Source organism: Enhydra lutris, unplaced genomic scaffold, assembly GCF_002288905.1.
Source record: "Enhydra lutris kenyoni isolate GAN:26980312 unplaced genomic scaffold, ASM228890v2 scaffoldscaffold19, whole genome shotgun sequence".
NCBI lineage: Eukaryota > Metazoa > Chordata > Mammalia > Carnivora > Mustelidae > Enhydra > Enhydra lutris.
Genome location: NW_019154103.1, coordinates 3,385,537 through 3,401,167, shown reverse-complemented (window position 1 = coordinate 3,401,167; position 15,631 = coordinate 3,385,537). Strand labels below are relative to the sequence as shown.

The 15,631-nt window shown below is 43.8% G+C and overlaps 1 protein-coding gene across 1 annotated transcript; it reads right to left on the bottom strand.

Annotated features, from left to right (window-relative positions):
* Positions 1–2,849: 2,849 nt before the first annotated feature.
* On the bottom strand, positions 2,850–15,097 carry LOC111148412 (corticotropin releasing hormone binding protein). The gene is made up of 7 exons (XM_022504933.1): positions 14,641–15,097; positions 14,159–14,252; positions 13,731–13,888; positions 12,183–12,393; positions 10,336–10,484; positions 5,793–5,910; positions 2,850–3,167 (listed from the first exon to the last, which is right to left on the bottom strand). The coding sequence occupies exons 1-7, from the start codon at positions 14,719–14,721 to the stop codon at positions 3,010–3,012; spliced, it is 969 nt and encodes a 322-aa protein (XP_022360641.1). The 5' UTR covers positions 14,722–15,097; the 3' UTR covers positions 2,850–3,009.
* Positions 15,098–15,631: the final 534 nt, after the last annotated feature.

Genomic DNA, 15,631 nt, shown 5'->3' with positions numbered 1-15,631 from the left:
CCATTGTCACAGACAGACCAACATATTCCACCAACAGTAAGCAGCAGAGGCAGGAGGTTGAAAAGTTTCCAGAGGATAGGACAGGCACGGTGGCACAAAACGTAGGAGCAAAATGCTCAGAATGTCAGGCATGGAGGCAGGAGGAGTTTGGAAATCCAGGGATCTGTAGCAGAGCCCGAATTACCTAATTAGTATTTGAGAAGACCTAGGGCTAGGAGTGGAGGATAAGGGTACAGCCAGATATCTCTACCTAGAGAGAGAGAACCCAGAGCAGCAAGGTTACATTACAGAGATGAGGGCCACACAAAAAGGTAAAGAGTCAGGACAGATTACTTGTAATGTGACTCCACCATGACCAGAATGTTGGACAAGAGCTATCTAAATTCCTCCTGCCCAAGGTCTGGAATGGCCCTAGAGAAGTGCAGAGCCTACAGACAGGGGTCAACTAGCAGGAGGAGCACATGGGAACCTGTTCAGGCCTGACACGACCCACCCTCAGATGTTACCAGAAACTGCACACTCTGCTTCCCACTCACGGACAACATCCCTAACTAACCCCAGCTTCCTCACAAACATCCTGGGATGAGAGAGGCCAATGAATCAGCACAAACCCTTCAGACAACAGAGCAATGCCTTACTAACAGTATGAGGCGGCCTACTTGCTGATAAGTAATACATAATAATTATTATATCGTTAAATAAGTTTTAAAAAAATCTTTATAGGACACCTGGGTGAGGTCATGATCCCAGTGTCCTGGGATCCAGTCTGATACATACAAGACATAATTCTTGGGCTTTCACATGTATTTAACCACAAGTTTGACCAAAATGTCTATTTGAAGGCTGTACCTTCATCACCTCAGTTTTATAGATTAAAAGCTGAGCAGTGAGGCTTATATTAACTTGCTCAAGTGAGTGGCAGAGGTCTGGTTCCAGACTCAATGACCCTGAACACTCTGCCTCCTCTTTTTCTTAGAAAGTCTAATTTGTCCAGAATTCCAGATAACATTTTACTCCCTTAGTGAAGGTGCCAGTGAGGACACACCAAGGAACACTCTTCAGAGATCCACCATTTGGTTTCCAGAGAACTGCCCCACCCTTTTGGAATGAAGACTAAGACATGCATATCCAAAGAATGTTCTTGGACAGATCACTGGAGTGGCTGTCTTCTTACAGAATGTGTGTTCTGGTGCAGTAATAAGCTTCGAAGAAAAATATGTCCCTCACAAATGAATGACTGCAGACTGTCTGCATTAGAAGGGCCACTGTCCTCCCCACTTTAGTGCGGTGAGGTTGAATAGCTTACATCATGTCCCTTAAGAACAGAAGCAGCAGCTTGTCCTAAGGTCCATGGTAAAAGACTCGCCTCTTTACCTCAGACCATTTTCTGTACTCAGCATGCAGGATCATGAGGGTTAAAAGCCAGAAACTGCTGACAGTGATGTGACCGCATTCATTCTTAAGTTGCTAAAGGGACCGTGAAAAAGAAAAGGGTTCAACTTCACAGAATTTATTTGCTATGAAAGGAGAAATCCAGTGTCTTATATAACTAACCAGGAATTCTATCCATCCAGAAATTTATTCATTCATCCCAGCCTTTATCCTACCATGTATTCATCCATCCAACCACTCATCCATTCAGGCAATCATTCACTCATTCCAAAATATCTACTGAGCCAGTAATACAATACTGATTTTATTAAATCCTGGGTATTTTTAGCACCCTCAATCAGGAGTTTTCTTTCTGCCTGCTTTTCAAATTGTGTGAACAAGCCCAGTGTAGGGGACTGCAGTACTTTTCATTATAAAAGGACCATTATATTACATATGTTTCAGAAATCATAATTGGGCCATTAATTGTGGTAGAGTTTGCAGCTTCTACCCATTAATCCAAAGAAAAGAGTTCATGAGGGGTGTTTTCTTTTTTTGCTCAGGACCTCATTTTTGGTCCCAAGCTGTCTTTTATAGACCATGTGCTTAGTGTCCAGCCAAACGTGGACAAGTCTTAGTCAACAGTAAATTGGAAGTAAAGAAGTCTTCCAATTTCTGCAAATGTCTATGAGAGTGATAAGTCCCTTCCTGTCCTTGTTGAGAAGTACACCCCACTGGTACAAAAACATGTATTCTCAGTTCTCTTGGAGGACAGTGGGAAGAGGATTTCTGCATCCTGCTGCCTAGACCAGTTAGTGTTTTTTACGCAAACACTGCAAGTCTGCCCTGTGCTCTAAATAATTCTTTCCAGTGGCCCAAGTTCTACTGGCTATAAGAAGTCTAAAGTGATTTAGCTCAGCATTTGCTTCTGCAGCACATAAGAACATTATTTTCTGATGGTAGTAAATGAGGGGACTACTCAGGAAAACAAAGCACGATACCAACATTCTTACATATTTATTCACATTTGTATCTGTGGATGGAAACTTTTTCCATGCTACAAAGTTTTGTTAGAAACAAGATGCTACAAATCAATAAAGAATAGCTATAGTTATTGCCTATTATAAGCAGAGTAACAAACAGAAAGTAAACCAATGCAACTACTTTGGTATACACAGACATTCACTGGTTTTCTGCTCTAAGACTGATATGAACACCACCATTTTAATTCATTTCTGGCATTTTCCCTAGAGATATATTTTTTTTTCTTTTGAGATACAATTTCTTATTGGCCATTGCTTTGTGCTTCTCTTACCAGTTCAGGTTTGTAGCATACCAAAGAATTAAAGAAAACTGTTTTTCTACCAAAGGGGGGCTAGTTGCCACCACATGGTCATCCATATATTATAATGAAAAAGAAGCAAGCTACAAAAATTAATGCACATTTGTGCACACAGTGGGTGTCTGCGTGTGTGTGTGTGTGTGTGTGTGTGTGGTGTGTATGTGTCTAATGTGTGCTCAAGCCTGGAAATACTGACTGGTATGAAAGGCTTTTAACTAGCTAGTCATCAAAATCATATACAATAGCCATTAAGAACTCACTTAATTAGCAGCATGTAAATCACTGGGGTTGGTTATTCAAAGACTAGACAAACAGATTTCTTGGATACTGTTCCCACTTGGGTTTTCCAGTTCATATGGTTCCAGCTGGCGGTACTCAAAAGTCACACGATTTATGTGCTTTCCACTGGACACCATGCGCACCACCGTGTTGTCACAGCCGATTTTCATTTGGGCTACAATTCATGAAAAAAGTAAAAGGTTCCCTGCAGGTTAGAAACCATACAAACCATTCTATCGACAAGATCATTTAAACACAAGGAAAGCAAGGGGATGTAGCTTCCTCTCACATACGCAAGCCATGCGTCTGCCATCAGGTGAAACGTTCTGTTTTCATTTTTATTATAATATATAATTAATTGTAGAATACCGAAAGTGAAGTCAGGTTTCCTCATGTGCAAAAACATTTGTTAGCCAAATAAAACTGGCTGGAAAGAGTAGTTAAGAAAATCACAGGGGGAAAGAAACAGAAAATCATAAGCCCAAAATGGTGTCCTTTAGACCAGGGTATGAAACTGGGGCTTCATACCTAATCTAGTAGTAATTTCAACATTCCCCCCACCCCCAAAGGTAGCCTTAATCAGTCAGTCAGGATTTTTTCTATCCTGTCAATGAGTCAGCTACAGGGGCCCTCTGCATCCCACAAAAGGAAGATGAGGCAATCCGCATGACAAGACACCTTGCTTTTCCCCCTAAGGGAAAGTGGCCTTGTCTGGAACAATCTTCTTCTTTTGCCAAATTTCTTGCCCACGCTCCCCCCCCCCTTCTATAAAAACCTTCCATTTGGTACAATGCCTTGGAGTCCCCTCTGCCTGCTAGAAGGAATGCTGCCCGATTCATAAATTGATTAATAAAGCCAGTGAGATCTTTAAAATCTATTCAGTTGAATTTTTGTTATTCAACAGAGACAATAAGATGTCTCTGCACTTTTCATGTTCTCCTTCCTACCTGCAAGACTTCCTCAGTAAAGGCATTGAAGAGAAGCAGGCTGTCTACTACTCTGCACTTCTGCGGTAGTTCAGGGGTCTCAGCAGGAACAGTACCGCCCTCTAGGGACAGGTTGGAAATTTGCAGGGGCAATTTTTGGTTGTCCTTATCTGAGGATGCAAGTGGCATTTAGTGGGCAGGGATAGAGGATGGAGTGTACTGCTGGATTTTGTGTTGACTAAAGAAATATCACCTGTTTATCATTTTCTGAGCCTAGATAATAACCTTGTTTACATGTAACCAAAAAATCATTTGCATAGTTTAGATATACACTAAAATACTTATTTTTGTTCTATTGTTATTTGACAGAGAGAGACACAGCAAGAGAGGAGACACAAGCAGGAGGAGTGGGAGAGGGAGAAGCAGGCTTCCCGCTGAGCAGAGGACTCGATCCCAGAACTGGGCTCAATCCCAGGACCCTGGGATCATGATCTGAACCAAAAGCAGCTACTTAACGACTGAGCCACCCAGGTGCCCCTCAAGCTGGTTCCAGATGTAAGATTTATCTGCCCAACAATAATTTTTTCTGCTGTTTTAATTTTGTCTGTCTTCTGCTCCCCGGCCCCTTGTCTCTGTCAGGCCTGCATCCCGAGGAACACTAGCATTACTATTGCATAACAGTTACTTCACAAACCTGTGCCTGGGTTCAGAGGAAGTAAAACAGCCAGATACTTACCTGAGGTAAAAGTCAATTCAGAGACATTATAATATAAATATAAACTCTATAATTACTTTTATATAAGAACCTGGGAGTCTAGGTTAAGCTTCTATGAGCAGGTCCAAATTTAATTTTCTTTAAATGATTTGGAAGGTTATTCTTTTTCTGTTCTCACTCTAAACTTCGACATATGTAACATGCTCCATTTCCTTTGTTACTGTGCACCTGATTTAATTATGTGACATAACTGCACCAAAATTCCTATGCCTTCAGTTACCTAAATTTTAAGGCAAGAGCATTCTTCAGACCTTAATCTACTCTTCTTACCCAGAGCAAATGCATCTCCTCGCAGGTACCCTCCAGCATGGAAGGATCCAGTGCTTCAGAGAACACAGTGAGAGGCAAGCCAAGCCACATGTACTCACAGTTTAAACCAGCAATTCCCAGCCTCCCTCACCCCACGTGACCATGAACCAATGGAAAACCTTCACTGATCCCCCACAAAGAATATCAGGGCCTGCTTGGCATGCTGTGTATTAAACTGGTCTTTTATTACCAGTGACCGTTTTTCAGTTTCAGAGGCCGGCTTTGCCCTTAGACATTGGGGACATTCAGCAGTTCTGAGAATGTCTAATAAAGCATAACACTTTTGAATGTATGTACTACGAATAATACACACATATACATATGTGGAAAAGTTATTTAGTTATCTATTGCTCCATTATTTTAAAAAGATATTGCTTTATTATTATACTCCTACTAATTGGTGGTACATCTATTTGAAGCATAGTTTTCAGTTAGTAAACTTGTTGGTCTCTAGAGGATGAAAGCAGGCACCTTTAAGAAGGTAGAAAGAGCACAGAACATAAAAATTGTCATTTTCATGGTTTTCTTAGGGTCAACTTTAAACATGCACCCATCTCTCTTTAGAGGTTCCTCTCCCAGTGTCAGGTATTTTGCTAATGCCTTCTCGATACCATACATATATTCAAATATAAAAATCCTTACATTGGCTCAAAGTGCAAAATGCAAGTTTTTGGGGTCGAACTTGCCTTCCCATGTATAAAAAATCTGAGGTGTTCTATTTGAGGGAGTATCAAGTTTTATTAAAGGAATCTTGACAGGCTCATAAATGATAATCAAAGAAATATCTCACCAGGGCCATGAAACGAATAGCAGAGGTCAGCCAAAGGCATCATCTTGGAGGGGTCCAGTCCAGGTCCTCCCAGCAGCTCCACAAAATCTCCTATTCCCCCACAACCTGCTGAGGGGTTCTAAGAGAATAAAGCAGCAGAGAAAGATATATTTCAACCAATTACAGAAGTCAAACCATTTGACCAGCCACACATTGATGAATTCCCTCAATCAGCCATTGCCATGTTGGCGGTGCCGTTTCATTGAACATCCGGGACTCCGGAAATGAAAAGACATCTCTAAGGAACAAAATCATAAGAACTGCTCTTCTAAATGAGTTGAGTAATCGCTTTCTTTAAATGTGTGTGCATTTAAAAAAGATATATTATAATCTCAAGGACCAGAATGATGAAATGGGAATCTGTAAACTCCACATAAAATGAGTCAAAATTGAATCTGAAAATGCTTTACTTTTTAAATCATCTGCACATACATATGGAATTATTTGAATTTCTTAATATATGCAGTCCATATTTATAAATAGGGCTTTCATACCAGTTCTTCCTTCAACTCACCTCTTTTCCTCTTCTTTAGAAAGGACCTTTCCTGCTCTTGGGACAATCCTTATCATTTCTCCTAATGGGCATTTAGATTAGTTCTAAAAATATTAAAGAAGGAAAAGAACCCTCCTTTGGAGGTCAAGGTAGATCGAACTACCAGTGTCTTTCTCCTCCCAACTAAAACAAATTTATTTCAAGCTACTCCAAACCGGAAGGTATTCCAGGATGCAATCCACTGTAACTGTTTTCCACTTCCCTTCATCCTTTCCACATTGCCTTGTCCGTGGCAATTCCTGCACTTCACTTCCCCACACAAATGAAGCAGCCACTCTCAGAGGTTACCCCTTGGGTCATCCATCTTCTGTGATCAGGTCTGCTGGCCTTGTCGGCATGGTCCCCTGTGCTCACAGGGCCCACACTTACAAGGGTCCTGTGCTTGGCTTAAAGCTCTGCTGTCACTTGAAGTTCCTAATAACTCTAAAATAAGGGCCCACATGTTTTCCTCTTGCACTATTCCGCAAAATTACAGTCAGTTTTGCCTGTGATCGTCTTCTTCGATGAGACATACTATTGAGAGATCTAGTGCAGAGTGGCAAGGTGCACAGAGGTGAACCAGGCAGACCCTGCCACATAGGGAACAACATCTAAAAAGAGAAAATGTAGGGCTCCTGGGTGGCTCAGTTGCTTGAGCGACTGCCTTTGGCTCAGCTCATGATCCTGGAGTCCCAGGATCGAGTCCCATATTAAGTTCTGCATTGGGCTTCCTGCTCAGCAGGGGGTCTGCTTCTCCCGCTGACCTTCCCCCCCTCATGCTTGCTCTCTCTCATTCTCTATCAAATTAATAAATAAAATCTTTTAAAAAAGTAAAATAGAAAATGTTAGGGGCGCCTGGATGGCTCAGTCCATTAAGCTTCTGCCTTCGGCTCAGGGTTCTGGGATCAATTCCCATGTCAGGCTCCCTGCTCAACAGGGAGACTTCTCCTCCCTTTCCCTCTGCCCCTCCACCTGCTTGTGCTCTCTCTTGCTCTCTCTCTCTCTCAAATAAACAAAATATTTAAAAAATAAAATAGAAAATGTTAAACACACACACATGCATAAACACACACATTCAACCATCTAGAAGACACTGAAAAGCAACTAGAACAGGACAACAAATTAGGAAGTAATATAATACCAACTGTTTGGCTAATACAAGGAAGGAGGTGGGGACATACATTTTTTAAGTGCCTACTATATCCTGGTTCCTATGCTTAGATGCTCTACACATAATTTCATTCAATAATGAAACAGAGGCTCAATTAGCCCTCCTGTGTACAGGGCTTATGTTCTTGTATGAAGAGTTGAATGAGAGATGAAGGGGAAAAAAATCTTAATTGTCTTTCCCTTCAGGAGAGGATGTCCAGGGGGAACATCCCTTAAGACTAAACTTTCCACTACGTTCTTCAGGTTCTAAATTTCAGTATGAAGTGGTGAAGGGGAAAGGCAGACCCCAGAGAGAAAAATGAGAAGTAAGGAAGTGGGGAAGAAGTAGGAGCTAAAATGAGGGGAACCAAGCAGAAACAAAGAAGTTGAACACACCTGTTCCTTGATGTTCAATAACTTTACTCTGCTCTTCCCAAACCTCTCAGCTAGTCTTAGGAATGAGAAGTACTACCCTACCCTGCTGTGTTCAGCTCCTCAGTAGTGAGCCCCTAGAGTTCTCTGTTGAGGTTCTGGCTACCTGGACTAAGCCACTACCTTCTCTTGCCTAAACTGTGACAATGGCCCTCCCTGTACCACTCTGGCCCCCACAGCCCATTCACCAGCCAGAATGGCCTTTAGGTAATACTCTCCCTCCCTCCATGGACTTCATTAATTAATGTGGTCACAAGATCAGCAATTCCCAACCACCTTCACTGGACCTGAGCATAATCAAATGGATTATGTCACTTTCCTGCCTACACCCCTTCAGTGGTTTCCCACTGCACTTAGAATAAACCCAGACTCCTTCTATATGCCCTGCTAGGCTCTCCACACCCTGGCTCTGCCCTTCTCCTTGATGCTGTCCAATATCCCCCTGCTCCACCTTTCTTTCTATTTCTGGGACCCAGCAAGCCCATTACTCCCTCTGAGTCTCTGCATTACTGTCCTCTGTGTTCCAGGCTTTTCCAGTGGCTGCTGGGTCCTTCCTACCTATCACTCACATTTTACCCTAAACGTCTCCTTCTCAGAGGTTTTCTTCCCTGACCACCTTACCTTGAGGAGCTCCCCGCCCCTCTCTCTACTCCCTTGTGGATCGCAGCACTCTGCCTCATTTTCTGTTGGGCACTCATCACTATTCTGAATGCATTACACTTCTTCTTATCTCAACCCACAAGAATGCAGGTTTTTTGTGAGCAGGAGTGTGCTGCTCCCTGCTCATTTCCAGCATCTAGAATAGTGCCTTGGACATAGGAAGACCTCAAAAATTATTTTGTAAAAGAACAGATGCCTAGAACACTGCAGACTTCAACAGGTTTTCAAGCGGAAACACCAAGATTACTACTCACAGCCAAGAACAACTGAAGTGCAGATCTCCCAACCTGGAATTGTGCTTGCCATCTTCTGAGGTATAGATCAAGACAGGCATACAATCTCAGGCCAAGAGGGCTATACCAGGGGTGCCTGGGTGGCTCAGTGGGTTAAGCCTCTGCCTTCGGCTCACGTCAAGATCTCAGGGTCCTGGGATGGAGCCCCGCATCGGGCTCTCTGCTCAGCGGGAGCCTGCTTCCCCCTCCCTCTCTGCCTGCCTCTCTGCCTCCTTGTGATCTCTCTTCATCAAATAAGTAAATAAAATCTTAAAAAAAAAAAAAAAAAGAGGGCTATGCCAAAGACATCTGCTTATTCTGGTATTTATCAAAGGATTATTTTCTTCCACTAAGGCCCAACCAAAAAAAAAAAAAAAAAAAAAAAAGGCACTGGCCCATGAAATTAGGGCTTATTGGAAATTAGATATACACCTTTTTTCAGTGCTGGTCCTGTTTGTTTGGTTTTCACCGAAATCTGCCTGATTAGGAACAATGACTGTCTTTGATGTCAGCAAATATATGAGCTATCTTACCCTAGGAATATGGGAAAGTGAAAGGAAATGAGAATGACTCAGAGCGAAGAAGCCAGCAATGCTCTCCCTTGCCCCCCAAAATGTGGTCAAGCTCAGCATTAATTGTAAAGTCCATACAGAAGTTCATGGAAATACAGATTGATGGAGATTCTCAACTAATATTTTCATACAAAATATATTTAATTAAATGTGATGTAAAAAAAGGGGCGCCTGGGTGGCTCAGTTGGTTAAGTGTCTGCCTTCCTGGCTCAGGTCATGATCCCGGGGTCCTGGGATCCAGGTCTGCGTGGGGCTCCTTACTCAGTGGGGAACCTGCTTCTCCCTCTGCCTGCTGTTCCTCTGCTTGTGCTCACTTTCTTTCTCCCCCTCACCACCCTGACAAATAAATAAAATCTTTTTTTTTAAATGTAAAAAATAATTTTAAAAAATCTTCAAAACTTTACTGTATTTTGTAATATAAAAAATCCAATTTTGTATTTTATGCTACACTTAGCATTCCTTCATCACACAGTTCTGTCACTGAGATACTTCCTTCATGTGATAAAAAATTCCAATAATCAGAAAAACAGCTGTGTAGATGACTCACACTAGGTTCTGCTAGGAGAGAATTTTTGTAAAAGAGGCAAGTACAAGAGAGTTCAATTGTAATTATATGCCACAACTTTCCTAACTGAAAACATTTCTTACATCACAAGAGAAGTAGTCAAGTAATCGGAAGGGGCACCTGAGCACTCAACATGCAGCGTAAGGGAAATAGAAGGGGGCTCTCATCAAAGCAGTGAGGGCAAAGCGCATGAGGGCCTGAGAGTCAACAGAAGGATATGTTCTTGCACTTCGCTAATGTCTGTGTTTGCCCTGAATGCTTCCTCCTCCTCTGATAAAGCTGTGGCCTTAGTAAATGACTGGGAAGTAAGAAAGCAACTTACCTTGAACTGCAGACCATGTAAGTGTCCCAGGGTGAGATCTGATATTTTGATGACCACGGGATAAATTATGGAGAAGCTGCAGTTTCGACGCGAATGTGGGACGACCAGGGTAAACCTTCCACTAGGGGTCTGGGAGATCGCATTGCAGGCTTTGTGGAAAAACAAAGTCACATTTTTCACTATTTGGTATGCTGGGTGTTCATAGAAGTTTATCCTATCCTTATTCTAGGCTCCTATTCATGGTCTAGGGCCCTTGTGGGCTGGACAAGAATAGATATCACAAGGGCAGTTTGGAGTCGGGAAGGAGTCGAAGGGATAAAAGTCACCAGGGAGGTATGGACATTGTTGGAAGGTCCTAGGTGGCAAGGGGGCTTCTGATCCCAGTCTCAAGGAGTTACCTTGTTTACAACAATAAATTAATAACCAGACATAAATTAATAATCAGTCAAACAACACTAGCTAGTAGAAGTTCTAGAAACACTTCATTAACTAGTGTCCAAATTTGAGCTGTAAATCTGAAAGGAAAAAAACTCAAAGGTGAGGCCAGAAGTCAAACCCTGCCTGCCTGAAACCTACGTTCACTGAACTTGGAACTGTAGTGTTATTTTTAAAATAATGAAGTCAATAAATTAAAAAATAGCTACAAAATAGGCTGAGAAAAATAGAAAGCAAGTTTATGTCTGAATAAATATTTCCTGGGTGTTAAGTGATAAATTGACTAAAAGGTAAAATACTTTTAAAGGTAAAGTATTAATGTTTAACTTTATCATAAGACTTTCTGATTTATTTTGTATCTCAAATATAGACTTATAATACATTTATTCTCTTAACTATGAAACTGGAAGTATCAGAGTTTTGCCGATCCTGGGCCAAAGATTTCTAATTGATCAGAATAGGTCAGAATTCTTCATTCCTATGTTTAATTTACACTTAATTTTAAATTTAAATTAAATTAATTTTAAATTTAAATTATACTTAATTCCAAAAGGAACTGAAATCCCTCGGTGATTCTAGAAGATTTCTGATTTCTAACCATAAAAATATAGGAGAAACATTTCATGTTGCTTTCTAGGGTTATTCTGCTCCAGTCCTCAAAAATGGACTTTTGGAGGCTTCTTTTTTAAAAAATAAAAATTGGAAGGTAAGTCACTACCTTATTCTTTGGCAGATTAGACCCTTTTCTTCCACCATTTGAAGTGTTAATACAATCGTATGCAGCCAAAAATGAGCAATTTTTTTTCTTTTCCTGACTTAAAAAAATATAAGCAGATGAACGAACTCATTTTGATTAGAATAACGTTTTAGGCCTGGGCTGTTCAGCTTTATAGCATCTATGTGGGTATCCAACAGAAATGAATTAAGTTAGAGTGGTGGGCTCAGAATCAGAAAGCAATGTAGAAGTCCTTCAGTCCAACCCTCTGCTTAGAACATGAAATCTGTCTATCACATCCCAGATAGAACCTTTGCCTAAATATCTCTAAGATGGCAACTTCAGATCTGATTCCTCAAGCTAATTCCAGATTAATGGAATGACTCAGAGTTGGTCACTGAATCCATTGTAGTGCCTCCGAAGATCAGAAAAAGACTAAAGAAAAAAAATAAAATTTTACCTACTAAAAATCAATATCCTACCTACTTGCCAATACCTCCTAAAAACTGAATTGATTTTCAGAGTAATGAATAGGAAATATCCTTTAGGTCATTTCTAATGGCAAAAGAATTTCCATTCAAATCATTCCTCACTTCAAATTTCTTAAGGCCGGTGCAGTCACACTACCTTTGAAAAGCAGACCTGACACTCCATCCAAGGTCTGTCTTCCCACCGGGAAGAGAGGGAGTCCACTTACGAAAGAGGTTGGGATCTGTCTTTATGCTGAAGGTGAATCCATTTCCTGGTTCATGAACCCGGAAGAAGATCATGGCCACATTCTGGGAAGATCTGATGCTCCTTCTGCTTAGACCACTGTCACAGAAATCTATGTACCGCTCAGTTGTGGGGAGAGGATGATCCTGGGAACTGGGGAACTTCTCCCCCTTGAGAATCCAACCATCAAATACCTTCCGACAAAAAACACAGACATAGGTGATCTTTTCTATCAACTCCTGAAGTCACCACTGTGTTAAAAAGGGGGGCGGGGGAGTTCCCTAGCAAGGAGTCTTCCGGTGTAAGTGAATGACTGACAGCCTGCACTTCCCTGCCCCCTTGTTTTCCATCTATATATATATTCTGACCATGAAGGTGGTCTGCAAGTATTACTAATAATGATTTTTTTCTTCATAAACCTTAAAGAATCCAAAGTAAGTAAACTTTACTATACTCTATAATTTCGGCCTCCTTGGTAAATGAAACTATAGACAATATACATTTTTATCTTGGTCACATTTCCCACACATCCCATTTTCAGAAAAATTCCACACAAGCATAATTTGGGTTTCAGCTCGTCTTCGCCTTCTCCACCTCAATATATTAATAAAATATCTCAAAACTAGCAAAAGGGAAAAAAAAAACTGGAGTAGCAACTTTACCTACTTGTCAAGGGCTGTAATGTGCCCATTTCCCTCATTTTGTAACACTTATTTCATATTAAACTAACAAGAACTACTTGAACATTCAGACAGCAATGACTTCTTTTCCTTCACTGTGGTTAAAGTTTGCGATTAGATAAAAGGTCAGGGTCTACTGACAGTACTCCCCCAAATCACCACAGGTCTCCTCCAACTAAAAGAGTCCAACCGAGTTCACATTAGCAAAATCACCAGCTACAAATGGCTTCATGACCCAGACGTCTTTTAAGGAGTTTGCCAGATTCCAAAATAATTCCACCTGGGAGGTTCTAATCATGAGCATCGTAATGGGACTGAGTAGCTGACGGGTCAGACTCACGGAGACCCTTGAGGACTGGGGATGGGGTGAGGTTGGGGGACTCGTCCTCGCCTCCCAACGGCCTCAGACCCCCTCTCAGCCTCCGTCCCAGCCTCCAGGGCCCTCCTGCTTCCAAACCGGGTCACCCCGGCATTGAGGACGACCTGCGTAAGCCTGGAATGCCCCGCACAGACGCGGGCCGGCCTTCTAAGCTGGGCTGGCCCTCCAGGTGGCCCCAAGCTTCGGGGCAGGCAGTTTGTATCAGTTTTCATCTCACACAGCGCGTCACGCCGCGAGTTCAAGTCTTTGCAAGCGCGGACTCCCGGGAGCGCACCGGGGGAAATTTAAAGCCCTGCGACCGGCGAGGCGGGAGACCCTCGGGTGCGGGGCGAGGTTCGCTCCGCGTGGCCGTCTGGGAGACGCCTCTGCCACTCCGGAACGAGCTCCCCTCCCTGCACCCCCACGCTGGGCACCGCATCCCGACCGGTCCCCCTTCGGGGCCCCCGCGGCAGGCGCTGGCGGGTGGCCTCACCTTCAGGAAGTCGCCGCCCTGACAGTCGATGGAGACCAGGTCATAGTGAATGGTGATGAACTCCTCGGGCTCGGCGATGAGGAAGGCGGCGCAGTGCAGCTGCGGCCGGTCGGCGGTGAAGGTGAACTGGCCCGGGAGGCTCAGCATGTCCAGGCACCCTGCGGGAGGGCGTCAGGGGTGCGGGGGCTGCAGCCCCGGAGGCGCCGGCCCCGGGCAGCCCGTCTCACGTGCCCAGTTCCCCGGTCTGCAGCGCCCAGCGCCGGACTCCCCGACCCCCACCGGCGTGCCTCCGGCTCCAGCGGGACCCCGAGATGGGACTCGCATTCCACCCCACCCCCGGCGATGCCCGGAGCCTCCTGCCCGGGCGCAGAGCCCAAGCTCGCCACCTCCCCGCTGCCCGCGGACGCGCGCCGGCAGCTCGGACTCACGCAGAGCGCGGCGGTACAGAGGCTCCCCCGCCAGCTCCCGCTTCAGGTTGGCGCCGAAGAGCAGGAAAGGGTCGTGGTCCGTCGCTTCCCGCAGCTGGCAAAGAAAATGAGTCAGTCGGGAGAAGTTCGAGAGGTGGGAAAGGGGGCTGGCAGCAGGGCCCTCGATCTGCCCCACAGCAAAGAGAATCAACGTCTCCCGCGTCCAAAGAAGAAAAGGTCTTAGATCCTTTCCATCAGACCAGGGCATCCCCAGGGACCAAGGGAAGGACCAGGGCATCCTCAGGGGCCAAGAGGCAGGGAGGAAGACCAGCCAAGGGGAAACCAGGAGAAGGAAGGGGCAAAAGACAGGGAAGAAAGAGCTAATCCCAACAAACGTAGCTTATCCACCCCCCATGGCTGGACACACACACACACACACACACACACACACACACACACACACACACAAAAGATGTGATGGGGTCAGTCTGGAGATATCTCACCTCTAGGTACCGGTTCTCCCCTCTTAGAGCCATCAGGAAGATCAGAACGAAGTGATATTGAAGTTTGAAAGAAGGAGACATGCTGGCCTGGCTTCTGCAGCTGGTCTGCTTGGCTCTGAAGGTCTCAGGCTTTGCTTCCCACACCTTCGCCCAGGCTGAGAGCTAGAAGCTGGTAGGGTCCCTTTGCTGGGTCTCTTTTATAGAGCAGTGAGGAGGGGGGGGGGCTCTCTGCCCCTTAACTGATCTGAGCTCAGTAACCATGGGTTACCCTGTCTCAGTGACAAAGTGCGTGCTGATGACGAGGGTCCCCCTCTCAGCCACAAATTTTCAGAGTGGTCTGATGGCATTATTCACCAAGAATGATTTCAGGCACTTACAACTTATTGAACTAAACTGTGGGAGCAAGAATGAGGTAAGGCTAGAGAATAAAGGAGGCATTTTGCTGGATCTGCCAAATGCTGAATTATCTCTTTCTGTGGATATTTAGGGAATTCTCGGTGTTGCAAAGCAAAGTGACAAAGTTAAACACATGCATAAAATAGCCAAACACTTATCACTTTATCATGCAGGCTTGTCACAGAACCTTGGATGGAATCATGCTGGAAACTACCAGAGAATATAGTATTTGTGCAATTGTTCATGTCTCTCAGGAAGTAACATGAGATGTTTTTAGTTCCAAACAGAAGCTGAAGTCTGATTTTGCAGAAGATGGCAGTAATGCAGCTCAAGCTTTCTTTCTGTCCCTTTGTCTTTTATGCTGGTCCAGTTCCTTGTAAGCATTTCCCTAATGGAAAGCTAACTCAGGCATCTATAAACCTCTGGATTTTAGCCAAGTGTTATCATTTAGCCCAAATGTATACATGGTAGGACACACTCCTGGGCTGGCTAACAGCGGCCATGACCTCGACATCCATCTGAACCAGTGAGGGATGAAGTCATTCTCTTTCACACCTTCAAATACTTAGAATATTTTAATACTCTGGTAGAAAGA

Excerpts from the sequence above, each read along its gene's own strand:
- LOC111148412 (XM_022504933.1), bottom strand. The coding sequence starts at position 14,721 with ATGTCTCCTTCTTTCAAACTTCAATATCACTTCGTTCTGATCTTCCTG. Across the intron at positions 14,253-14,640 it reads GGGAGAACCGGTACCTAGAG|CTGCGGGAAGCGACGGACCA; the intron begins GTGAGATATCTC and ends TTTCTTTGCCAG. Across the intron at positions 12,394-13,730 it reads AGGGCGGCGACTTCCTGAAG|GTATTTGATGGTTGGATTCT; the intron begins GTGAGGCCACCC and ends TTTTGTCGGAAG.